This window comes from Anas platyrhynchos, chromosome 2 (assembly GCF_047663525.1).
Source record: "Anas platyrhynchos isolate ZD024472 breed Pekin duck chromosome 2, IASCAAS_PekinDuck_T2T, whole genome shotgun sequence".
Taxonomy (NCBI): Eukaryota; Metazoa; Chordata; class Aves; order Anseriformes; family Anatidae; genus Anas; species Anas platyrhynchos.
Genome location: NC_092588.1, coordinates 155,123,106 through 155,149,738, shown reverse-complemented (window position 1 = coordinate 155,149,738; position 26,633 = coordinate 155,123,106). Strand labels below are relative to the sequence as shown.

Below are 26,633 nucleotides of genomic sequence, written 5' to 3'. Positions count from 1 at the left end.
GTCCTATGTTTATTGGTCATTTTCAGTCTGGATCCAATTTGTCTTGCTTCTTCAGAATCTCTGGAGCCAGCATTTTCCCCAGTAAGGTGGTACATAAGCTTGTGGCTGGTGAAATGAATAAATTTGGGTTCTGAAAGCCTCAGTTCTAGAGCTAAAGAGAAGGCCTGCATAATCAGCTTGAGGTGAGGACGGCAGGGGAAGTAATATATAGGGAAATAAAGTTCTCTTTTGACATAGTCACCTTTTTCTCTTGGTTAGAACAAGCTCCTTCTTAGCAATTACAGAAAAGGAAGGGGAGTCTTAGCTTTCAGGGGTGTGAGTCTCATGGCTTAGAAACCAGAATAGACAAGCTTGGGCTATTGTATCCACTTACAGTATATGTCCTCCAATCTCTTGCAGGACTGCAGAAATTAAAGGATAGTGATTATAACCAGAAATAAATTTTACAAAGATGCCCTGAAAGTGAGGAATTAAAGGTGTCAGCAGTATGCAAAGCAAACAAAAAAAAAAAGTAATTCCAAACTGATAGACATGGAGACTTGTCTTGGGAATGACTGGATGTTCAGGAGACACCTGAACTAAGACAAAACAAAGAAGCAAGTCACTTTTAGTGCTCTGAGAAGTGTCTAGAATGCTCTTTTTTTGTACCAGGAGGAGAGTTACCCCACCAACATAAGGTTTCTGCCCTGTCATTAAAGCAGTGCATCTAACTTGAGAACTGAGTGTGCGGTATTTGAAATGTGTGTAGTGTTTTGTGCCAGTCTGAAATGACTTTGCCTTTCCATCCACTTCCTTGTGATCACAGAACTACACAGTGAATTATTTGAAGAGAACAGTGTTCTTTGCAGTCTTTGGTAGCACTGGTTTTCACGCAGCGTATCACTATTTGCATTTCAGATGCCTCATTACTTCTGTGTCAGGTGTAAGAGACTGCAATGGTGGCCAAAACTTCAATTGCCACAGGGTCTCCTTTGCCTTTTGGAACTAGTGGGCTGCCCATATGCTTCTGTATTACCTTGAAATTTGTGCTGGGAGAAAAGTACAATGACCTCTGCAGAGAGAATTGTCCTTCCTTGGGGTGGGCTTCCAACAGAAGGTAGTTTGCCTTCAGAAGATTGAACACCATTATAAAGATGGCTCTTGGCCAGGATTGAAAACCTGATCCTTTTCACAGTAGGGCTTTTTTGGAGAATCTTACAGATAGCAACGGAATCACATATGCAGAGTCTTGAAGAGGTGTGTGTGACAATGCTGAAGATGTCACACCACATTTACCGAACTGCAGCAAACCTGAAGCCATGTGGGAAGTTTCAGAGATGGCCTAGCAATCATTCCTAGTTGAAATGATCTCAGGCTTTTAAGATCCATCCGAAAGCTTAGCCAAGAAATGAAGCTGGTGAAATGCTTTTCTTAGACTGTCACAGCATGTGCTGACAGAACACATTATGTGCTATAAAATTAGAAGAGATTTTAAAATTCTCCTTCTCCCTCCCATGCCATTTCAAACCCCCAAAGAGACAATAATTATCAGGTGATAATTGCCAGAAAGCACCTTCCCACATAACAGCAGGTTTTCCAGATGAGTGATGCATTGTGTTAATGAGGTTATGTCAGGGGAACAGCCTCTTTTCCTCTTTTCCCACCTGGCTGAGCTTGTTACAGATTCAGCATGGTCTTCCTGGCCCACGTGTGATCACTCAGCAAATTGTGCACAGGGGGATTTTATTTGAGCAGAAAGGTCGTTTGGGTAGGAGCTGGGAGATACCTTGGGAAGCTGGACTGAAACAGAGACCAAGGAGCACTGCAGAGTCCCATCTTGCACTCAGAATGTCAAATGAGCATCTTTGATCTGCCTTTTCTGATTCAGAAGGTGGTGTGTACATGAAAGCAACCCTCCTGAAACAATGTGGTCTCTTACAGTTCCCTCTCAAAACAAATCATACTTTTTCACTTCCTTTGTGATATCACTTGCAAATCACTTAATTTTCTGATATCTGTCCCATACTAATGTACATTAGATGAAACAGTATTTTTCAGGTTTCTGATTCCACTTAAAGTTTTGACAGATGCTGTCCTAGAGGAAGGGACAGGCACATGATGCATGTTTTATGCTACACTTCAGGAAAATATATAAATGTGGCAGTATTTACAGGAATGGAAGAGTAATATAAGGTACAGGAAGGGGAGCCCTGGGTGGTTTAGCAGTCTGTGGGCTTTCAAATTTATAATCTAACAAGCAGGTACAACATCAGCACAGTTCATAGTGCATCTATGAAGCCAGCTAATGCCTACCTCTCTTCTTACCAGACAAAACATATTTTACCATAAACCATAGCAGCGCTGTGCTTGGTTTTTGTTATTTACTCAATAAGCCTTTTGGCACTAGTTTAATGGAAAAAAAAAACAGTAGGATGTCAAAACTGTAACATAAGCCCAGTGGTCTTTAAAGTAATTTCTTTAATAAATGTTTTTTTGTGTGTGTGTGTGTCTCTTTTTGGCTGTGTAAGAAAGAAGAAGGATCTGAGGTGGGTGTTACTTTTCTTCTAGCAAGTGTTTTCACGCAGCTGTTCTTAAACCTTCCTTATCCTGCTCCCCAGTGGGAGAAGGAAGATATTTATAGGGAGAGACAATCAACAGAAAGCATGCTATTATTAGGTATAATAGGACTTTAAGGCTTAGAATTACTGTTGTATTTCCCTGTATCTGCAGGGGCTTTGTTTTCTTCCATCAAACAGACCTGATCTGTGCTGGCTTAAAGGAGCTATTTATATCCTGTCACATCAGCAGTCATCTCCACAATCAAAATTCAGGCTTCTGGTGTTGCTGACTATTTTGCTTATCCTGCAGAATAGTATGATTAGGAGGGATTTTGTATTAAGGATAATCAAGTCAACTTCACAGAAATTGGTAGAAACTGCCCAATTTTTATCTGCTTCTTGAAATTACTTTTTTGGAAAGAGAATTGTGTCTCAGCAAAGTGGGCTGGCTTATATCTGCCAAGAAGCACTCGGATTTTTTAAGCTCTTATATCATGTTTTGTTATGAAAGTTATCTGTACTATGCTTGCAGTCTTTTTTTTCTGTTGGTTGGTTTTCTCATGTAGGCAATTTGTTTCTTCCCTGCACTCTCATAGTAGATGTCTAGGCTTAAGGAAGACAAGGAGCTTTCTAGCTGCCAAGCCCAGCATAAGCTGACAGAGTGTATGTTGTGCTTTTGTCCAGACATCCTAAGACATGCTGTATTGGGCTTATGTGGCAAGATTTTGGTAGCAGGGAAGCTGCAGGGGTTGCCTCTGTGAGCAGAGCCCAGCAGCTGCCCCATGTCAGACCAGAGCCAGCTCCAGATGGCTCCAAAAGGGAACTGCTGGTGCCTGGAGCTGAGCCATAAGTGGTGATGGTTGGGTCCCTGGGAGAGCAAAAAAAGCCCTGCTGTACTACAGCAGCTGGGAGAGAGGGATGAGAAATGTGAGAGAAGCAGACCTGCAGCCCCCAAGGTGAGTGCAGCAGCAGGGCAGGAGGTGCTCCAGGCACACAGCAGCAGTTCCCCTGTGGCCTGTGGAGAGGCCCCTGGTGGAGCAGGCTGTCCCCCTGCAGCCCATGGGTCCCACATGGAGCGGATCTCCACGCTGCAGCCCCCCCGTGGGTGGAGGAGCCCCCAGTGGAGCAGGTGGATGTGGCCTGGAGGAGGCTGCACCCCATGGAGAGCCCCCGCAGGAGCAGGCCCTGGGCCGGAGCTGCAGCCCGTGGAGAGGAGCCCACGCAGGAGCAGGAGGGCTGGGGAGAGCTGCCACCCATGGATGGAGCCGTGTGGGAGCAGTTCTTGAAGAACTTCTGCCTGTGGGCAGCCCCTGCAGGCTCAGTTTGGGAAGGTTGGCGTCCTGTGGGAGGGACCCTGTGTGGAGCAGGGGCAGAGAGGAACCATCAGGGAGCAGCAGGGACGAAGCCTCAGGGACTGACTGCAGCCCTCATTGCCCATTCCCCCGTGCTGCTTGGGGTGAAGGAGTGATAAGAGGGTGGATAGGGAAAGGTTTTTCAGGTTACTTTTAGTTCTCACTTTGCTGCTAGGAACAAGCAATGAATTGTGTTAGTTCTCCATATGCTGAGTCTGTTTTGCCTGTGACTGTAGTTGGTGAGGGATCTCCCTGTCCTCGTCTGAACCTACAAGCTGTTTTTTCATCCTATTTTCTTCCCCTGCTCTATTGAGGAGGGAGAGTAATTGAGCAGCATGCTGGTGCTTAGCTGCCCCATCATTGTTAAACCACCACGCATGCCACTGTTGTTAACCCACTACACCTGTAACAAGATCTATCTGAATCGTCTCATAAGACTGTAATTTTCTAAAAGGCATTGTAATAAGAAATATAATACCGGATTTATGATCCAAAGAAGAGTTTGACATGAGGAAAAAAAAATCCCTGCACATCTGAACAACTGTTCTGGTTCATGATGAACCTTCTTAACAGATAAAACCCAAATGCTGAGCCTGTGGTAGTCAGGTTTTGTATATCCTCTTGACCTTTTAGCAGGACTGGTTCCCTGTGTAATGTGTGATATCTTTCCCTGTATTCCCAATCATTCATATTTTCTAAGGGTCCTTGTCTCTCCTGTGTGCTGCCTTTCACTTGCAGCCTCTTCTGTCAGACTGGAGGTTTCATCTGAATTCCACGTCAGAAGGCACATTAACTGTTCCAGGCAAATACCACGTGGATGGGCCCATCCTGGAATCCATTCCCATCCCTAGTCACCAGCTCCTCCCTTTCTCAGCCACTTTTCTCATTATTTTTGTGGCGTCCTTAACTGGAACTGGGTCAGGATTCCCACTATAGACTGACTTTGTGCTCTATCACAAACCATTCATACAGCTGCTGTGTTTTGCTTACGTGATTACAACTCGGATTTCATAAGGTCACCAAGTTCCTAAACGAATTCCAGGCAGTGAGGACTCTGTGAGAGGAACATAGGTCCTCGCGTTCCCACTTACCTCAGCAGAAATGAGACGAAAGGGAGGATGCACTCTGGGACTCGTTTATCTCATCAGGCTGTACAAATTGTATTTTCGAGTCAGCTTCACCCTCAGGCTCCCCTCTCTCCCACTACTGTGCTAATCAGATCATAGTGCTTCTCAACTCCATTGTGCCTTACCTACAGGTAATACAGTACAGCTACACCTGTCCTTGTTGTCATTGCCATCGCTCGGTGTGTTCAGTAATTATGGCAAGTGACTAATTGAATTCTGAATTTTAACTAAGAGGCAGTTACTATGAAGATCAAGCATCATTATCAGCTTCTGCCCTTGTAGCATTTCAGAAGGGGGTTAGTCAGGGAGCTTTGTAGCTCTGTGCTCTCCTAGTAAATCAAGCTGAGAAAGTGTGCGTGTGTGTGTGTGTATATATAAAAGCACTTGTATATACTTTAGGTGATTAAGCTCTTCCTGTTGTCAATAGAGAAGTAGTCCAAGGACCATGAAGATCAAATCAGCTCCACGAAGTGAACAGCTGCTGATCAGCTGAGTCTCAGTCTAGGTTGTGGTGACTGCAGTCACTAGGGATCATTTCACTTGCTTAAACTTAAGCTTCCATCACAATTTGTGATGGCCTTGATTGAGTGACTGCCTTGGACACTGTGGGGCATCTCAGAGAGTACTCAGTATCTATCTAGCAGTGTGTGCATCGTAACTGCCACTTGCATATGGGCATCAGCATCATAACATCAGAATTGATGTGTCTTAATCTTGAGCCCTGTTTCATCTGTAGGGAGGAGTATAAGAATAGGGCAGACATGAAAAGAGACTGTTCTTGGGTGCTGTTTTATTTAGCTTCCAGTGATCCAAGTTTCTATGACCTGCTGAACCAGAGGTGATGTCTGTGAATGTTAAACAAGTGGCCAGATGCCTGCTTGATCTTGTGTGGCATAAGTGGCCTGGCAGCAGAGAATAATTTGAATAGGTGTGTATGAAAATCTTAATCTTAGTATGAATTTTATACTTTTCTCTCAGAATAGGCTTTTTGGACTCAAATTCTTGTTTCTGTTCAGCTAGCATGAAAAGGTTGGTGGTGTTTATTTTTTATCATGTGCTGACATCCAGGTGAAGGGGAAAGGTGATAACCTGAGGAATATACAGATTCAATGCAGATTGCTTCATAATCTCCTTCTTTTCTTTCTGCTTAAATATACACATGAGTCTGCGTAGAAGATCATTGGGTTCTGCGTGCAGTCACGTTTCTGTATGTGCTGTCTCAGAGAATTAGCCACAAAGTGCAAACAGCCTTAGGAGGCTGCAGACTCGCCCTGCATCTTCATGTCAAGTTCAGCACAGTAACACAACACAGGAAGAAAGTAGTCTCCGTTTGTTCCAAAACAAAGAGCTCTGCAAGCTATTACAGGGTATGTTTTTAGTTCCAAGCACTGTAGCACTTTCTGACAGACACAGAAAAGGAGGGATTATTTTCCTTTTTACTCTTCCTTAATTCTTTTGACACATGTGGTCCAAGCTCAGTCATGTCAGTCTGTACAAGGGGAAAAAAAAAAAGAGCTGTGTGCTATTTGTGAAAGCAGAGTCAACTGAGCATTTATCAAATGTTTGGGAGCCTGTTCACTTGTCTCTGTCTCCTTCGTGGTGTTCCCTTGATTGTTTTCATAACAGCATGGTCCTGGTACTTCAGAACAAGAGTTTTCTTAATCACAAGCATAGAAATAATTTCCTAAAGGAATTGGTAACATTTAGGGATAATAATCATAGCTGTGAATAATAATTGTTTTGTTGAGTGATTAATAGGAGTTGTAAGGAGATGTGACAAAGAAAGCAGCTTCTAGGATAGCTCCCAACTCATCCTTCTGAGGAGAGATTGTTTTGGAAAAGGGCAACCGTCTTGGGATACCCTGCCACTCGTCACACTTCAATCCTGAGACAGTTCAAAATGAAGTTGTAAAGAAACAGAATATGCACTATATCAGAGATGTAACTTATGGAATATTTTTGTTAGCCTTTGAAGAGAAAAAAATGAAAGAAGAAACAAGAAGAAGAAAGAAGGAAGAAAAAAGTGAAGAGAAAAAAGTGGAAAATATTGAAAGAAGTTGTGGATGTATTTCCTGAGAAGAACTGTGTGGAGTTGACTTGACAGGGATTGGAAAGTCACAGAGAATGTGTACTTTATTTTGTTTAATTTTGTATTAACAGGTATTTAATTAACAAAGATAAATAAAACCACATTTCTGACTGCTTTGTACAATTCAGTCTGTGGGATCTTTCTTAAGGGACTGAAATGAGAATACTTGCTGCGAGGTAGCAAGTGTCTGTCCTAGGACAGGAGCGACCTGCTGAGCACAGGGGAAGGATTTGCTTAGGTCAGTAATGAAGAAAAGAGGTAGGGATACAAAGGCCAGTTTGTGGGTCCTGAAGTCAGGGTCCTGAAGTTTGTTAAAAAAGTGAAAGCACAGCCACAGATCTAGCCACAGCCCAGCAGTGAGGTGCATCACTGAAATGAGAAGCAGGGGAACAGCTGGCTGCCCCAAGAAAGAAGGTGCACATGGGATCCAGGTCTGAGTATTTAGTAAACACTGATTCTTGGACTTCAGTACTTAGGTGTTTAAAAATAAAAAATAAAAAATGGAGAAAGAGATACAGAGCAACAGAACTGTGTATGTTGAATGCCCTTTTGTACTCTTCTAGTCCAAGTATTAAACCTGCTCAACTTGTCTAATAAAGTTATGTTCAGAGATGTTGAATGCATGACTAAGAGCATCTGTGCAAGAGTGTGCACAAAGGTGTGGGCAAGACCATAGTCTTTATCAGTATGCCTAATGGAGTAGGCCGTGGGCTAGAAATGTAAAGAAATGTTTTTCTAAAGTCTGTGAGCCTAAACTCCTAAAAGGTTCTGCTTCTGCCTTTGCTTTTGACGTGTTACATGACCTGTGTGAATCACTCGAGCTCTTTAGCAGATAGGAAATCGATACAGAAAGTGAGCATAATTAGACTGTTGGAGCTTCTCATCGTGCATTTTAGGATTTCTGGCAAAGGAAAACAATAGAAAGCTGCGCAACATTTCTTGCGTGCTTGAAAGGCTGGAGAGACACCAGATTGGTGAGCTAGACAAAGCTGAGGTCAGAAATGTTTTTCTAAGGGAACATTTATTGCCTAAAGTATTATTTATCTGCCTTCCAGCCCTCTCCTATAAGTGCATTATAATTCTACATGAATGTCAAAAAAGCCCCAACAACATGACATCTAAGAAAATCTCTCTTTGCACAAAGGCTAGCTTTCAGGATGATGTTGGCTGCTAGACAAAGTAATAAGCATTGGCTGGATAACTCTTCATTCCTCTCCTTATTTTTGTCTGAATATCCCTCATTCACAAATAAAGTATGTGGAGAGAGATTTGTCTTTTCAATCTCCTGCACTTCTGAGTGCTGTTAGAATTATATTGAAGTGCTACCTACCGCTGTCACTTCTGATCTCTAGAAATAGCAAGCAGTGTACTGGTGCGTTGTGAATCCTACCTTCTTCTAGCTTGTCACTGCAACAATCAGAAGAAAACCACCAAAGTTCTCGGGTGGGAAAGATGGCACATGAATAAATAATGTATAGGCTGTGATTCAGTCCATATTTTTAGAAGCCTGCTATTTTTCTGGGGCTTTGAAAAAGGGCTAAGAATAGTATACACATGAAGTGACATATCCTTTATGCAACACCATTTTTTTCTGTCTCATTTGTTCTGAATCCTACAAAATCTGAGCAGTCAATTTGGGGAATTTATGCAATTCGTGTTGTTTTTACTGGATATCATGGAAGAGAAGCACACGAGAAGAAATATTTTGCTTGATACCCATCAAAATGTCTTATTCTGAACATTATTTTTAAATTAATAAAAAGTATTTGGAGATGGAAGGTCTAATCACAAGTGAAATTGAACTTTTTTTTGAAAAAAAAAGGCATAGTGATATCACTTTTGAACATATAAAATACAATAGCTATTTGGTTTAAATAGCGGAGGAGGCACTGAGAGAAACTTGCAATATCCCAGTGATATTGTGAAAGGAATGAATCCAGGAGCTGGGTTTAAGTTCGTCTTGAAGTCCAGCAGTGGAAGGAACAGAAGGAACAGAGCTGAAGTTCCCCATGGGCATAATGTTTGAGGCTGGAATGTCCATGGATTTTTTGATTGGTTGGTTTGGTTTTGTCCTTTGTTCCATGCATTTTTCTGAAATTTAAAAACGTCAAAATGTTTGTCTTTTCTGGGGGATAAAACCTGGATAAAATTTAACCAATTTAACAAGTGATTCTGGCTGCCCAAGAATGGTGTTTAAAAAATAATCAGACAATAAAATGTCATCTAGCTTTGGGCTGGACACTGAGACAGGTCTTTTCCCCTTTCTCAAGTGCCAGCAGTTCACCAAACCTATTTTTATGTTAAATATCTTCCCTTATTTGTGCTTGCTCCCCCTCAAAACAAGGCAAATTATCTAAATTGGTCAGAGGACATTACAGAGGCAAAAAGTGTTTAACAATAGTCTTTAAAAAGGAGGAAGAAGAAGAAGAACAAGAAGAAAAGTCTATTAAGATATCAACAAAAGCTTCCTGGTAAAGAAATCTAACAGAGTGTATGAAATAGTTTTACAGAGTGATTACTAGAAATTCTTAGGGTTTATGCTTTTTAATCTGGACTGAACAAATCCTATTGGCAAGGAGATGGACAACATAACCCGCTGTGCTCTTTCAGTTATTTGTTGCATCTGTGATTCTCTGAGGCTGCCTCAGTCACTGCTAACTCCACTTTCCAAAACTTTGTGCTTTCCAGGGAGTTTGTTCAGTGGGGGTTCTGGTTTTCTAGTTGAAGGACCTTCATTTCAGCTTGGCTGGCAGCTAACATGGATCAGCAAGCTGTCAGAGCAGTCAGATACCCCTAGCTGTGCACAGCTCAGAACTTAGCAGACTGAGGTTTATTTATTTATTCATTTCCCTATTTATTCCTTAACTCCAGTAGCAGATGAACTTGTCTCATGATTATAGGGCCGCTCCATGCATGTGGGATCCAGGACAAAAGGTGGAAATCATTAAATTGGAAGTCTGCCTTCTCTAATTGTGACTGGAAATGTAAACCTTGTCAAAGTCATCTGCATGAGGGACAGCAAAATGACTAACATCTTCTTAAAAACCATCTTGTTTCCAGTTGTCAAAGGCAAGATCCATTACAGTAGTGCTTGCATGCAATGTCTCGAATTGCCTTTCACCTGCTAATGACTGGAAGGATGTGGTTAACTGCCTGCTGAGAATTACATCCACTTACCTTTCCCCTCTGCTCATCTCTTCTTTATTTCATGCTTTTAATAGAGTTTTACTGACTAAATACAAACCTGCCACCAGGCCAATCTATACAGATTGGGTTACTGCTACCTAAGAGGTATTATTTTCTTCAACAGAAGCAATAAAAAAAGTAAAAAAAAAAAGTAATGACACTCATCAAATACTCCTCCTTGCTTATTCCATTCGGAAATGCAACATCATCTGCTGTTGGAAATGAAATTAAGGTCAAGGTTTTACCTCTCAGGATGATGTAAACCATTGATCCCAAGCTGTATTTTAAAGTTGGTCCAGCACATAGTCATGTCCTCTTGGTACACCTTTTGCAGCTACTCTGTGTTTGTGTACATTTTTTTTTTTTTTTGGCTGGTGGTACTGGTTATTGGTATTTTAATTACAATGTTCAGGTAAGCACTTGCAATTCTGAAGCAGATACACTGAATACTAAGAGTTATCACCAGCTCTCTCAGTTTTTCTTCACAGGAGAGGTGCTCCAGCCCCCTCAGCATCCTTGTGGCCCTCCTCTGGACCTGCTCTAACAGGTTCATGTCCTTCTTGTGTTGGGGGACCCAGTCTAAAGTTTAATATACCTGTATATGTGTATATACAAATGAGACATTCCTGTAGTTGTTTGTGTACTTTTCTAATTTTATTCAGAGAAGAACCATGAAAAATAGACTGAGCTGGGCATGCCTTTCCCAAAAGCTGGAGTGAGGGCGAATAGGCACCATACTGCTCTCTGCAATATCCTCACCACGCTGCAGATGTTGCTGTTTCCACTGTCGTGGGGTATGGAGGCAAATAAAAGTTTCCAAGTTCATTTTAGACAGCTGGAGCTGAAATGTTGGCTGGTGCATAGAATCAAGGCCTGGCATCCTGCTGCCAAAACAGCAGCCACAAAGTAGGAGCGGTAGAGGAGGATATTGCGGTGTGCTGTCTGAGGGGCCATAATTGCTGCAGTTTGATTCTGGGAATAGTGCCATAGCTGTCACTGGTTTTATTGATAGACTATAACCGTGATCAGCATGAGTGATTTGGCCCTGAGAGGGAATATGAAAATGAGTATGTTATAGTGGCTGTCTTGGAGCAGGTGAGGTATATTTTCTGGACTCTAGCAACCTGAGTGACAGTCCGAGCACTACTGGATGTTTTCTTCTATTTAGGGAGTTCCCTTTTACCTCCTTGCCTGCTCCCTGGACTGATGATTAAGCAGAAGCAAGCAAGTGCCAGAAATGTTGCTCATCAACATTTTCCAAGACAAGGAAGAGGCCATAGATTGAGGCATAGGCATTAATATTGGATCATGTGTCAGAAACTATGTGTATAATGGCTGTCTGTTGCCTGTGTCTTCATGAGTCATCTACTGCTTGTTATTTGCTTGCATGAAGATTAAATCTGCTTGTCCGGTTGTATTATATGACTGCAAGTGCACACAGAGCACAGATAACTAGAAGTTATAACTACCAAAAAACTCTTAATTTATTTTGTGTTTGTTTTCTTTAGAATTAAATCAGTAAGGTGGGAGAAATGAAAAGAAAATATACTGGGTTCTTCAGTATGCCATTTGTCTAAGGAAATTAAAATTGCCACCATTTCTGTTTCAAGAAAGAAAAGAAATCGTGCTAATAGCTCTCAATAGCTATTGTTGCCCTAGAAAGATCATGTGTCTATTCTTCTCTTCCTGGGCGTTCATTGTTTGTCTCCACAATGGAGTTGTTCATCATGACTCTTTATACTTATTTTTTTCGTGACAATGATTAAGAACAAATGAACTTAATCTAGGCTCTTTCTGTACGTAGTGCTTTAAAGAAAAAGCACGAGAATGCTTATACCAAAAAGCCCATTAATCCCAGTTCTCATTGGAAAATCAGGTGTGAAAGAATTCTCTTCTATATGTTCAATAACCAGAGATCACAGAAGTCTCTTGGTAAGATCTCTGGCTGTTGGGTTCTGTGATTCATTTGAAGTTGACATTATTTTATCCAGAGTCTTCTGTGCAGAGGTATACAAGCATACACACAAGTCAGTTGTGGCTGACTGTGAAAGTAAGAAGCCTCTGTCCAGTGCATAAGTGATTGGTCCGATGTCCCCAAGAAATGGTAGACTTGCTGATGATATCCCATGGGATTGATCTGGGCATGAACAAGAGCTTCAGAATGCCTGCAGTGAGGCTTTTGCCCTCTAATATGACCTCACTTACTAAAACAGAAATTTCTGCTTTAAAATTCTGAGTAATGATCATTGATGTTATTAAAATAGGTACTTGAAAATACAGTCAGTATGATCAGAAAGTTGTTTCCATGTGGCTATTAGAACTAATGTTGTAAGGCATCTGGAAGAACGAAAGAAGACCTTTGCTTTGGACTATGAATTACTTATGACTACTGCAGTTTGGAATGAGACTTTCCCAGAAGTCAGATCTCCTTGCTATGTTTTGTTTCCGAGAAGTGGCTGATGCTGGAGGAGATTCTGGACTGGAGAAATTCAGAGTTTGATTTTTATCCTCCTCTTTTTCTGATACTCACTCATGTAAGAGGTCTGGGTTTATGAGCTCCAAACTGCTTTGCTGTGGATGTTGTGTAGGATTCCTGTGTTTGCACTGAAAGAGAGCTCAGCGGTGCATTTTGTAACCCCTAATATTCTTCATGTTGCACGTCAATATGGAGGTGGAAATTAATGGCTTTCACTACACTTAATCTCACTTTGCTAATCATGATCTGTTCTCTAATATTTCTTTTGGATTGAAAACATGAGATTTTGTGTGCAAAGGGAAATGGGCCGATAATATCTTTGCTGTCACTGGGATTCGTGCAAATACCTGTTTCATCAGTTTGCAATCCAAGATGACTATAGAACTCCCACCCATTTTACTAACAAGATTTCAAGTGAAAATGGAGTTTTGTGGCCCTCAATGGGACCTTGTTGCATTTACCAACTACTTAGGCCAGATGGTAAAGGTAAGGGCAAGACACATTTTGGATGTCTATCAGTAAGAAAGAGAAGCACTAACAAAATTCCAATGAATGTTTAATGTAGCAGTCAGCTAGTGTGAACCCAGGGGAATAGTTGGGTGTCTCCATCCCAGGGGTTCACTGCAGGTCGTGGGAGCCTTTTTACATAGGTGAGTATTTGGTTGGAGTTGTGCTGAGGATCTTCATATTAGAAGGGGAAAGCCCGTGCTCACATGGAGAGAAATATTGTTCATTTACTAATGGGAGCATTTTCAAGTGGCCATTCTATTCTGTGGACACTCACTTATCTTTCTGAGAAGGTTGAAATGAGCAGATAAGATGCAGTACAGGAGACAGAGGCATCGGCTGATAAAGTAGAAGACATGGCAGGACAAAACCATCACAAACCAAGTCACTTTCAGGAAGTCACCCATTTTGCTTGTTTCCATACCTGTAAAATGGAAACAGCAATGAGAAGAGGTGTGGAAGAAGTTTGTGGATTTTAGGAAAGCAATCCTAAAATTTACTTTCAACTAAGCAATATTTGAAGGAAGCCACATGTCAAATGACTTTTCTTCCCCTAATTTTGATACTTCCCTTCTCTTACACACGACTTCAACTTATTTCTGTTTGCTGTCAATATTTTATCTGGAGGAAAATCAGGGGAAGAGTGGTTTTCCTTTTGGATGGATAAATAACTTCTTAATTCAAATATGCCTTTCCCTCTCAGGAGCCTACATAGCCCAGTTGTACATTCCAAGTGTCTCGCAGCATTGTGCTTCTTGTCTCCACACCTGGAAAGATAGAATCATAGAACCATAGAATCATTTAGGTTGGAAAAGACCTCTAAGATCATTTCGTCTGACTGTTAACCCAGCATTGCCAAGTCTACCACTAAACTATGTCCCTAAGCACTGCATCTACACGTCTTTTGAAGACCTCCAGGGATGGTGACTCAGCCACTTCACTGGGCAGCCTGTTACAATGCTTCACAACCCTTTTCAGTGAATAATTTTTTCCTAATATCCAACCTAAACCTCCCCTGGTGCTACCTGCGGCCATTTCCTCTTGTCCTATTGCCTGTGGCTTGGACAGGGAGTGAAAACACCGACGCTCACCACCTTACAACCTACTTTGAGGTAGTATTAGAGAACAATAAGGTCTTCCTTGAGCCTACTTTTCTCTAGCCTAAGTAACCCCAGTTCCTTCAACTGCTCCTTATTAGACTTGTTTGTAGATCCTTTATCAGCTTCGTTGCCCTTCTTTGGATGCAAAATGCCTACGGAAAAGAAGAGCCAGGATAAATAAAACAAGGTTTTCTTAAGGAAGCTATCCTGGAAGTGGGGTTCAGGATCTGATTAAGTACCAAAGCTTTCTGCTCAGTGTCTGGAGAACCAGGTTTTTGAAACAGACACTCAAAATCAGCAGGCAGGCAGCTTCACTGTTGGCCATGAGGAGGAGCCAAATACAGGGGCTTTCAAGGTTGAAACTTGTATCCAACTTTTAAACCCATCTGAAATCTGGTTTCAGACTAAAAGATGTTTTGAGACACCTCTAGCTTTGTATGTTGAATAATAATACTGAGGAAAGAAGTCTAATCACCTGTTTCTTTCTCAGGGGAAAACTGCATGTAAAATAGCACAGAAAATTGCAGTCTGTATCTGATTTTCTTATAAGGACATGGAATTGCATGAATTTACCAGTATATCGGTGACAGAAATGGAAACCGATGACCTTACTTTTCACACAGTTTTCCACAGTTGACCCAAATGTTACCAGTCATTTTATTTTGTTTGGCCTTGTCAGTCCAAAAAGAAACAGTGCAAATAGAAAAGGACAGAATGAAATCTGGTGGTATGTATGAATATGGTGCAACCTGGAGCTGTAGGGAAACTGTTCCTTGTTGCTTTCTATGTTGACTTCCCTCCTCTGTAGGAAAAAGCACCTTTTCAGAGCTTTCAGTGGCTTTTTCAATGGCTGTTGTCAGCAGCACTTTTAGAAACATCAATGTGATACTTTCATTTGACATCTTGTTTTTCCTGATGGCTGGGTGTTGGATTAGTACTGAAGGACCATGGCAAAGTCCCAACAAGAAACTGGGTAAAGGGTAGCAAGAACATCATGAAGAGTTTGTTAGGAAGTTGTTTGTATGTATCCTCTGGGATCTCTCTGAATTTCCTGTTTTATTTTAACTTTCATGTTTCTAAGTTGGTTCAAAATAAGCGTGGAAAAAAATCTGTTTCTTGGGACTGGCTGTACTTTTGATGGCTGCAGAAAGGTAGTTTATGCAGCAAAACTGCACAGTTTTCTCTCTGAGTTCCTCCTGATGAAGAGGAGTGCTTGCCAGAAGCTGAAACCTCCTCCCTACCTCCAATGCATGTAGTTTCTAGAGCTAGTTAGGGCGCCATTGCAACTGGACATGAAATTGCTCTTCTTCAGTGAAGTAATTGCTGATTTTTTCTTAATGACACCTTGGAAAGAGATCAGAGGGGGTTCTTTCCCATAGGGATGGGTGAACACATCCTACCCTAGGTGTACCCATTTCTGAAATCTGTTCTTGTGTGGCCTCCCCAGCACCTGCCTGTTCTGGGACTGGGAGATGTGGTTGTCTTGCTCCTCTTTCAGGTTCTTTGCAGAAGTTTTACCAATAATGCTGTTGCATAGGAAGACTAGAAAATCAATATCCAGGAATGTTTCATCTAGTTTGCAGTGGGATAAATGGGAGGATAGTAGAGCAGTAAGTTTACCACATGCATACCCTCTTCCTAGGTGGAGCACTTAAGACCTAAACCTTTCTGCCCATTTATGAATACAACATCTAACAGCTTTCTGAAAGACACTTACATTAAGTTTCTCTTGGACTGCTCTTTTCATATCTTTCCTGTCTCTCCCATTTACTTAAAGAAACTATTATCGATAAATATCTCGAAAAACTTGTTGTCTCCAGATGCATTGATGTCTTTTATTTGTCCTCTTCCCTCCTTGGCAGGCTGTTCGAGTCTTCCCTCCTCACAGTAGTGGGATATGTTGATTTTCCTTGTGAATAATCTTTGCTGTTAACCTCTTCTTAAATACGTGAATTTGCTAGTCTGGTTAAAGTCAAGTACAGAGTGTTCATCTCTTTTATTTTGGTCCCTACCAGGAAACGCCTACAGAGAATGCCTGGGCAATGGAACGTGGGCTTCTAAGATAAACTACTCTCAGTGCGAGCCTATTCTGGATGACAAGGTCTGTATTTTTCTTTCCCTTCATTCTTCTCAATGTCATTTCTCAGCACATATGAATGCAAAGCCAAGCTTAAGGTTAACACGCTAATTTAGGATTTCTGAGCTGGATTCCATTTCTGTCTCTGCAACAAATCCTCCCTGTGAATTCAGAAAATCATTTATCCTCTCTCCATATCCTTTATGCACATAGTTTTTAGAAAATAAAGGATGCTTTATTTCACCGTGTCCCTGGTGGTATATGTTTATGCAGATCCATCCTAGCTTTGTTGAGAGCCTACAGCTGCTACGGTAAATGTTAGTGATAATAATAATAATACCAAAAGCTTCTTTGGCAGTGAAATGTAAACTTTCATTATCTGATTCAACCCCCTACCTGCCAGTTCTGAAGTCTCATTGACAACTGGCCTTTCTAGATCTCAGTGCCATTTTCCCTTCAGCAAATATGTAAAGGGGCAGCAGCAGAAAAATATATAAAAAGCATACTCAGGTCCCAGCTGTCTTTAAAAAAAACTGAGCCAGCCCTGCTTTATATAGTTTACAAAATGAAATTAGCATAAAGGGTTAAGCCCCTTTGGAAAAGCTGCAAGCAATTGCAAATTGTCCCTTTTTTTCAAATGTCACACCTTTTTTTGGAGACATCGTAGACATTAATCCTCAGTTTAAACCTTCAAGCCTTCCCTGCCATGTCCTCTTTCCCTTCCCCTGCTTTGAGTGCTACAGTGGGACACACAGGCACACTGGGGTTTTGTCCTGTCTCTCTGCCAGGGGTGATGGAGCCCAGCAGCTCAGGCCTGTTTATGTTTTGGGGTTCTTTCCACTCTTTCTGCCATTGGAGTTGTGCCATGCCAGCTTCAAATAGAGAGGAGGAAGACAAGGTCTTGCCTGCTACAAGCTGTTTGCAGAGCTAATCCAGATCTCAAGCTCAGGAGCTGCACCCAGAACAGCTGCGATGTGGCTTGGCTGTGGCTTGGCACCCATACCATAAGATCCATGTTGCTGAATGCGGGCTTTGACAAATGAATGAGAAAACAGGTAACAACACAAAAGGGGCTGAGAAGTACCCACTCTTATTTATGGCTAGGTAATTTGTTGGATCCAACCCCCACAAAAAAAGCTGGAGACTTCTACGAAGTACAAAACGCACCAGAACAGGACTACCCTCTATTGGGACTGGTAACATTCAAGGTTGTCTGGCATAGTGGAGAGGGTCCCATGGCAAATCGAGCTGATATAAGTTTGGGCTACCCCAGTTCAGCCTATCCTAGTACTTCCTTTCCACTGAAGGTGGAAAAACTTTACTTTTGGGGTCAGTTTTCAGCTGGATTGGTTCCCTGCACCTTCTTACTGCATTATTGCAGGAGCGCTGGTTGTAGGGAAAATAAGGGAAGTGAAAGGCTGACCAGGGTCAAAGGGGAAAGCATCCAGTGGTAGCTCTGACTGAGGTGGATTTGCAGTTCTTTGAAACCTCCCTCTTAAAACTGAACAAGATGGGAAAGTGGAGTACAGCATCCAGTGCTGAGCTAGAGAACAGGGTAAATGGCTGAGCTGAAGACTAAAAATCTTTCGTGTAGGTTACCTCATATGGGAAACCTGAGCTGACAGTAGCAGTCTGCTGTAGGAACTCAGGAAAATGCTGCTGTATTTTAATGAAGCTCTTTATGTGTTTTTTTCTGCTTAACCTAAGTAGTTGTTGTCTCTGAATACAACAGGGCAAATACAGAGGAGTTTTATTTGAAGAGGTTGAAGTGTTGTGACTAGAGTATGGGATTATCTCCTTTGCTCTGTTTTTGCTTTAAAAAAAAACTTTGCAGCTATGAAGATAGCTTAAAACTTCTTAAATAGCACGTTCCTTAAACAGAGGAAAGTGCAGATGTTCCCCCGAAACTTGTTTGCTAAAGCTTAAAAATTCATTTAGTAGATCTTTAAAGATTTGTGACAAGCTTCACAAATATTAATATTTGCGAATATTTCCTAAATCTCTACATAATGCTCAGTGTTACAGATGAATACTTGGGTTGCTTCGTGATTTAAAAAATAAATTAAAAAAAATCCCCATGGATTTGCATAATCCTCCATTCTGATTAAAGGTGAGATGCAAGGACACATGTGGGTCTATTGTTATTTGTTGACTGATCACAGCAGATGCCATGTATCATTCAGGATGTACCCCCTGTGTTTTGTGTTAGTCTTTCACGCAGAAACCAACACCACTATCAAGCCTGACCACTTACAGCCAGATTTCTACGTAAGGACGTAGTTTGACTTCAAATGCAATGATTGATACATGGGGACAGAAACAGGAGTTTTCAAGATCAGCCCAGTGTCAAGTGCTACATGCTTTATGACCATGTTGGCAACGCAGCAAGGGAAATTGCAGGTTTTTTTGCAGCTGGGAGTCAGTCTCAGGGTATATAAACTCCTGTAGCACACATTCCCTGATGGATTACTTCCATACATAAGTGCTTAGCTTGTGGTTGTGACCTGTGGCAGTCATTGAAACCATGCTCTGGGACTGTGTTGCTCCTAGATAGACATTTTGGGGGGATTTAGTTTCCTGCATGTAGTGTAGATTAAAATGCCCCAGTGTGTCTGCATGCATCTGGCAGGCATGCCACAGGCCTTGTGAGATAACTGTGTCGGTCAGCTGCAGTCTTGGAGGTCTGTCAGTAGGACTGACCAGGAGGAACAGTCTTCTGCATGCACCTCAAGGAGCACTGGGTGCCTGTGTGTGGCCACAACTGTTCCCAGCCCTCGTTTCAGTTCTTGGTTGAGATTTGGATAGGTACCCAAATGTAGATGTCACAATGTCAGACTAAATCCTACTCTCTCAATGACCAGTTGGCATCTTCTCCAGGCACCAGAATGAGGTACAGGAATAATTTTGATCCAACTGGCTGCTTGGCATAACATGTAATAAACGGAAAGCTTCTCCTCGGCCTACAAGCTCCTGTATCAAAGAGACCTATGCTGCATCTGGCACAAATCCATGCCCTTGTTAGAAGACAAATGAGAGTCTCAAGCAACAAAAAATACGTTTCAGCATTCATAAAAAGCTATAAATTAACAACTATGAGCTTGTCTATGTGGCCTTTGGCAGCTGGGTATGCAATCAGCTCTGCTGCTGTTCTGAGGTGGCCTGAAGCTGTGTAGCTGAGTTAGGACCATGCTGGGCCTAAGTTAATGCATCCTGCTTAGGACCACGGTCACGTCAGGCACAGCTACCCAGCTTCCAGCTGGCTCACGACAGGAAAGCAGTGAGCTCAGAGGCAGATGAGAGAGCTCCCACTTGAAAGCAGAAAAAGCCTGTGCAGAAATACTGCCTCTTCCCTCGATTCGGCAGCAGTGAAAGTCTGCTCGTCTTTTCGTTGGCTTGTTCAGCACTCAGTTGAGTTAAGATTCACCTCAGCTGATCTTTAATTGTCTAAAAGTTGCACATTCAGTCCAAACTAGTCATCCAGTTTTCCTGTATGGCCAAGAGATGGATAAGGAGGCCTCTTCAGGGACTGAATTGTCATTTTCCTGAATGTTTTGCAGGAAGAATTGAGCTATCATTGCAACATACTTGTCCCCTCTGCCTGACTCTCATGGAGTGCCAGGCAGTCAGCCTTGCCCAAACAATGAACTTTTAAGCAGCCCCTTAGGTGAGATAGATCTCTCTTTTTTGGACATCTGAAAAGATAGGAGGAAGAGGGAGGGCTGTATTAAGAGAAAGTAGAAGCCTAAGAAGGACATTTTGTTTTCGAGCAGCATCTCACTTAAAAAATATACTTCCCTGTTTGGACGTGGTCCTGGACAACTTGTTCCAGGTGTATGAGCAGGGATTTGGACCAGATGACCTCCAGAGGCCCCTTTCAACCTCAACCAGTCTGTGATTCTGTCTCCAAAAGTCTTTGGAGAGGAGATACGGTGTCTTCAAACGAGTCAAACTCAAACCTCACAGGAAGAGGTATGCTGGGAACAGTGGCAGGACCTGTCAGGAAGTTCTGGTAGAAGGAAAAGGATCCTTGTCATCTGGAGAGTTACAAGGGCAGGCATTAGGTGGGTGTTAGTCCAGATCATTGGCCAGTTTGGTTTGGACAGGTTCACAATCGTGTCCTAACTACAACAAAGAGGTTCCTGGGAAGACAATGGCTCTTTCATTAACTTAGACTTGGAAAGTTGGAGAAAGGTAAAGAAATAAGGCTGCACTTCCTCAGTTTATTTGGTAGAAGCTTGTTGGAAAATAATGTTGCCCTCTGTGACATAGCATCATTGTCAGGCATAGGTATGGTGTGGAAGAGGGCTCTAGTGATGTGACCTGCTGTGCCCTGGAGACCACAGCCGGCGGACGTCCTTGCCATCCCCTTCTTCATTTCCTTTCTAATATAATGACCCTACTTCTGAGCCATGAATAGGATTTAAATCTGCATTTTAGTGGAGTAAAACATCTTCCTGGACGCAAAGGAATATTGTGTAGCAGGAGAAGGTTGTTAGCATTTTAAATGCATCAGTCTTCAAGAGGGTGAGACAGAACAGTTATGTAAGTATTTTACACAAACCCAGCTTTGGCCAACACATGACTGATTCTGGGCACGTGTTTTTCAGACCTGAAGGCGTTGTCTCCAATTCTACCAGAGATGCAGATTGCATGTAGGCTGGTGGGAAGTGATCTTGCAACCCTGTCAGCTTAGTTTTTCATAGGCACCAAGGCAGTTCTTGTTTATATGATATTTGAATTTGCCTTCAGGAAACCTTGTTAGTGTCAACAACAGGAAAAAATAAATGTATGCCTGTTTTTCCTTCAGCATCAGTGTGTCAAAGAGGAGTTCAATTATGTTTTTTTTTTCTTTCCAATCAATTTTCCTGTGTTTTGAACCATACCTTCTTAAAATTGGAACAAAGTTGAAACAGCGCTTAAGAGCCACAGGAGAAAGCTGAAGGGCCAGACTCAAGGAGCAGGATCCTTGGCCTGGGAGAAACACTGCCATCTTCTAGAAGGCATCTAGCACTACATGAGTAATTAAGCAGGAGAGAAAATAAGCAAGCCAGTTTGCCAGGGCAGTAACCGAATAAAACAACATTGCATTTCAGGTAGGCACATCGGTTAAGTGCATTTTCCTGCCCTTTAGGTGACCTAGTGACTTAAAGATAAATAAAGCTTAGGGTGGAATTCAGGTCTTGTGGTTTTTTTCTCCTCAAGGCAATTCAGAAAATGGGCTCATGCATGGGGAAGTTTATTTTAGGGGACTTTATAATAGACTTAAAAATACCTTGCATGGTTGAGTTCAGTCCAGAAACAGCACATTACTCCATGTGCTGAAGATACAGGCAGGATTCATCATGAAAATGATTCCAAGAGGGCTGACTCGCTTGCTTTCTGGCAAACTGCTGGAAGATGAACAATGGAGCAGATTAACTACTGCTGCTGGTTGTAGTTTCATCCAAACATCCATTCACTGACAAATTCCTGTGACTGGAATAAAACCTTCAGGGAAATTGTTAAAAAAAAATGAGACAAAGTAGGTTCAACCAAAATTAGAAAGCTGATGCCATTCGCAGGATTTTAGTTTTATATTTTTATCACAAGGAAGGAAATTTAGACTCTAGTTCTTTTTTTTTTTTTTTTTTCCCGAGGGAGGCAAACATCCCAAATTGTGGAAAGATCCGCTTAGCCTGAAAAGAAACAAATGCCAAAATAAAAAAAAAATAAATCTGTTTTTCAGGGCTGTTTGTTCTTTAAGTAGTAAATCTCTTGTCAGTTTTTAACCATCTTCAGTACTTACATGAATAGTGGTTTTCTACTTCTTCCTCTCTGTCAGCCAAAGAGAGGAGATGCTTCTCCTTTGAGAGCAGCAGCAGCCTACCACTCACTTCAAGGTCAAATTTTGGTCACATTGCTAAATACACTGATTTATACACTGATTTAGGTGGAAGCGCTTATGCTTTTTCATTTACAGGATCAAGAACCTACCACTAATGCCCTCAGCATCCTAGGAAACAGACCCTAACACGATAAGTTTCATCACAGACTTGGGTCACTGCTAAAAACAAGAAGATGTGCTTCATCAGGCTCTCTCAAACCTGAGAAGACAAGACCAGATTCCAGCTCTTTCAGTCTGCATCAGTTCTGCCCTCAGAAAGATAAGGATCTTAGCTTGCAAGGAGAGTGTCTCAGAGTAAAATCTGCCCATATGGAAAAGGCTTCTTGTTTACTCACACTGACAACTGGTTCATTTCTGTATGAAAACCAAACCATTTGAGAAGGAAAGTAGCATAACCTGGCTCATTATGGCTGTGTAGTCTTCTAACAAAGTAATGTTTTGTAACGTGTTGCAACTGCTAGAAGATCATCGCCTGTGTCTTTTGTAGCTTTGTCACCTAAATTTTAAAGTATTATAATGATGGAAATAAGAGATCCTGTGGAAATTGAAGAAAAAGGGGGGAAAAGAACTTTTCTGCTGAGATCTGGAAGAAGCTGTGGACAAATCCCAAACTGAAATGAAACTAAGCATGTACTTCTGTGCCTGGGCCGCATGTTTGGCTTATACATAGGCATCAGCCCTGGGGCTATTATATCATTTTAAAGTCGAGAAAAGTAATTACTGTTTCCTAAACTGATTAACTGTTCCTTAATGTCAGTGCTCAGAGAGTCATGCTGATTTAATCATGTTATCTCTTTACCTCCAGAGGAAGTATGCGCTCCATTACAAGATTGCTCTCATCATAAACTACCTGGGGCACTGTATATCAGTAGGGGCCCTTATAGTTGCCTTTATGCTTTTCTTGTGCTTGAGGTGAGTAATCTGTTTGCATGCTTCTAACTTGGTTGGGTGTGCGACACTTACCGGGTCACTTGAGCCCTCTAATAACACTGTCCAGGTTGTGTATGGTCTTGGAAAATTATGGCTTTTATGCTCCCAAGCATGTACATGGTTTCATTGGTTGATGCACTGGATGAGTTGTAATGATGGCTTCCATGCTTAAGACTTAAAGCTTATTTATATTCAGGAAAAGAGCTACGCATGATTTATTGATGCAGCAAAAAAATTCAGTGAGCACAGAGTGCTTCATTAAGGGAAGAGGGGATTTGAGAGTGTCAAGTTGCAAGTTTGGGGGCAAGTTTTCTAAGGCACTGCATAATAACACAAGGCATTTTGCATTCCCTGGTAGATAATGCCCAAATCTAGACCTGAGGAGATAAAATAAAATCTTTCCACTGTGCCTTGGGTTAATTTCAATTTTTCTTCCATTAAAGAACTTTGAATTATGCTTAAATAGCAAGAGAAACATCTTTATGGGATCTTTATCTCCACCAGTGCTCATGAAAAAAGGAATGTAAATCACTGAAACTACACAGAAGTGCTTCTCTTCTCCTTGTTAATAGGGGTGGCCTGGTTAGAAGGTATTTCTATATTATTTGTGTGGTTTTGTCTACAAACATTCAACCTGAACTTTGTCCTAGCTACAGTAAGTTCTGTAGAATGGTAATCCTTGAGAATAACTGTACAATAGTACCAAGGCAGAAACAAGTAGAGGACCCTAACTGGGAGCACAATATCACAGACAGAGACTTAAGTGAACACACAACTGCTTTCCTAGACTGGAGCATCCCTACAGAGGCTTACACTAACTCTTCCTCTTAAGCATCCTTAACAAGAGGGTCTTTCTTGTTAATAACAGGAATCTTCTTTCACCCCAGTGTCTATAAGCAGAATGAGCTGTGTTCAGAAAAAAAAAAAAAGCTTTAAACATTCAGTGGGAACACTTCCGATGCATCAGTTTAAACTTCCATTTAAACCTTCTTACTGTGCATATAATGCTAATTCCCATAGTGCTTGAAGCCCTGAATTAATTTACACTGAATAAAGAATGCAAATTATTCATTGCAACTATATTCCCTGCTTTGATGTTGAATCTTTTATAAATGCTTAAGTAAATAACGCAGAAGCAATTAGATAATACGGGATAAATGTACCCAGCTTCTAACACAGAAGTGGCCTAGCTGATCTCTTTTAAATTGTTTTTCTGGTATTTAAACTTTGATTTTAATGTTTAAATTTTGCAGTCAACTTCAGCATGAAAAATGACTGCAGCAATTAAGTAGTTCCCTGTACGTGCTGTGAATTAAGATATTCCATCTTCCCAATTTCCCACTGCACCATGGAAAAAAAAAATAAATCTCTTGCCCTGATATAACTGTCCAGCCAGTGTTAGCCAGCATGAGCTATCTCCATTCTCTGCAGAGACTGTTTTGTTTTCAGCAGTTGTAAGAATGCTCTGATAAAGGCAGTCCAGGCTGCATTACAGATTTCCCATGCACATACTCTAGGCCATGCATATCTGCATCACCTTTACCTCTGCAAAATGACCCAGGAGCAAATCAGTTCTGCTAACTGAGTCTAGTTATTTGGGGCTTTTATTTTTGTTTTAGTTTGGATGGAAGAAGGTACCTACTAATTGAGTGAAACAAGAGAATATAGGCTATTCCTTGCTTAAAAAAATATATAATAAAAGACATTGAAGGCTAGGTCTGATAATTTCTTATCTTGGCCCAGAGTGGAAATCTATCAATTCCTTATTCTTGCCCCACTCCACTCATCTACCTTACTCCATGGTGTCTGCTGAGGGTGAAGATAGAGGATGCCGACAGGAAGGCTCAAGTTCTATAGCTGCGTATTTTTCAGGCTTCTCACCCATCACCTGAAAAATCACCTTGATTTTTCCTTTGCTTTGCTTTTGGAGATGAGCCTCACTGTTACCGTTGCTTCCCCAGTCCAGGTACTTGCTGCATTGCTGTGGAGTTTAGTCCTCGGTTCTGCTGAAGTGGGAAAGGGAAAGAACTGGATGTAGTCCCTGATCTTCCAAACGTGTCCTGTAGAATCTTCTCCCCAGTTCTGTCTTCAGTTCTTTATGCAAACCTCTGGCCTCCATTCACAACCACAGCAGCACAAATGCTCTACTGCCTTAAACCCTAAGGAATTTTACACCAAAAGCTATTCTGAGGGACAGAAAGCTCAGATGCAGCAGCAAGCAATGAAATAAGCTGCCATCTGTGTCCGTGTTGCCAGGAGCCCCAAAACAGCTGGGAAGGGAGGAGGACTCAGACAGGGACTCCCTCCCACTGTGAAGACCTATTCCAGCCTTTTTTTTTTTCTCTACGTCTGTCACAATCCTTCTTCCTGGGCTCTGCAAGAGAAAATAAGCTAGTAAACATTTCATTCAGCACTAAATAACAAAAAGCGAAGCCCAACTTAGGGCAGAGGACTTGACTTTCATTGGCATACTGACTGAATAAAAACGATTCATTGAAATAGCTTCTAAAGATCTAGGTCACAGCTGGTTCCCCAGGGTCTAAACGTAGGTGCTCTTAAAAGTCTAACAACCATGCTGTCTTTACAAGGCAAAACAAAACCAGCAAGCATATAGGCAAGAAGAATTATGCTGAGAAGGAAAAATGAGGAATTTGTGCATACAAGCAGGTGTGCTGTAGAGATGTATTAATCTCCAACACAGGATCTGAAGAGATTTGCTTAGTGCACTTCACAGGGCATTGTTAAATGTTTCTGTGTTGCTGTGAATCTCCTAGGTTGCGTGTTCTGCTCGTTAATAGTAAAAGTTTAATTCATCCCTCAGGTGCACACAGGCAGTTCCTGCTGACACGGGACTCACCCTCCCACATCATCACATCGTCACACTGCTAAAGCAGAAATTTTCCAGAGGACTAATTCTGATAATGGTTATGCCAACCAAGCTTAAAGAGGAAGAAAAAGGAAAGAAAAGAAAAAAAAGTAGAAAGAATAAAACACCTCTTTTTAGTAATATTCTTCTTCACTGTTGCTGACAATGCAGAAGCCCAAATGGTTTTGTCCTGGCTTTTTCCTTGTTAGTGTGCTGTTATATCAGCCTCTGTGGTGGAGTGTGAGTCCTTATAAAGCTCCTGTTGTGTTATCAAATGATGGCAATAGCCAGCAGTGACCTGACTGGATTTGATTCAGTAGTAGCTGTTTTATTTGTGCAGTAGTGACCGAAGCAGAAGTGCTGACTACAGGAAGACCTGTTCTTTTTCTGGGAAGCATGTAAGTCCCTGCTGTATTTTGAAACTGATAAAGAAGGATCACACTAAAGGGAAGATAGACTGAAGATTAAAAATGGCAAGTCCTTCTGCACAGGTTGCAGGATG

The 26,633-nt window shown here is 41.7% G+C and overlaps 1 protein-coding gene across 6 annotated transcripts in view; it reads left to right on the top strand.

Annotated features, from left to right (window-relative positions):
- Positions 1-26,633, top strand: part of CRHR2 (corticotropin releasing hormone receptor 2) — a 156,314-nt gene that overhangs the window by 68,529 nt on the left and 61,152 nt on the right. For 4 of the 6 annotated variants that reach the window (XM_027450349.3, XM_027450347.3, XM_005012455.6 and 1 more), the window contains 2 exons: positions 16,390-16,475; positions 23,141-23,247. In XM_027450349.3, the coding sequence (XP_027306150.1) occupies positions 16,390-16,475; positions 23,141-23,247 (193 nt within the window). The remainder of the gene's footprint in view (positions 1-16,389; positions 16,476-23,140; positions 23,248-26,633) is intronic. The other 2 variants (XM_072033875.1, XM_021267468.4) reach the window with 1 other exon arrangement.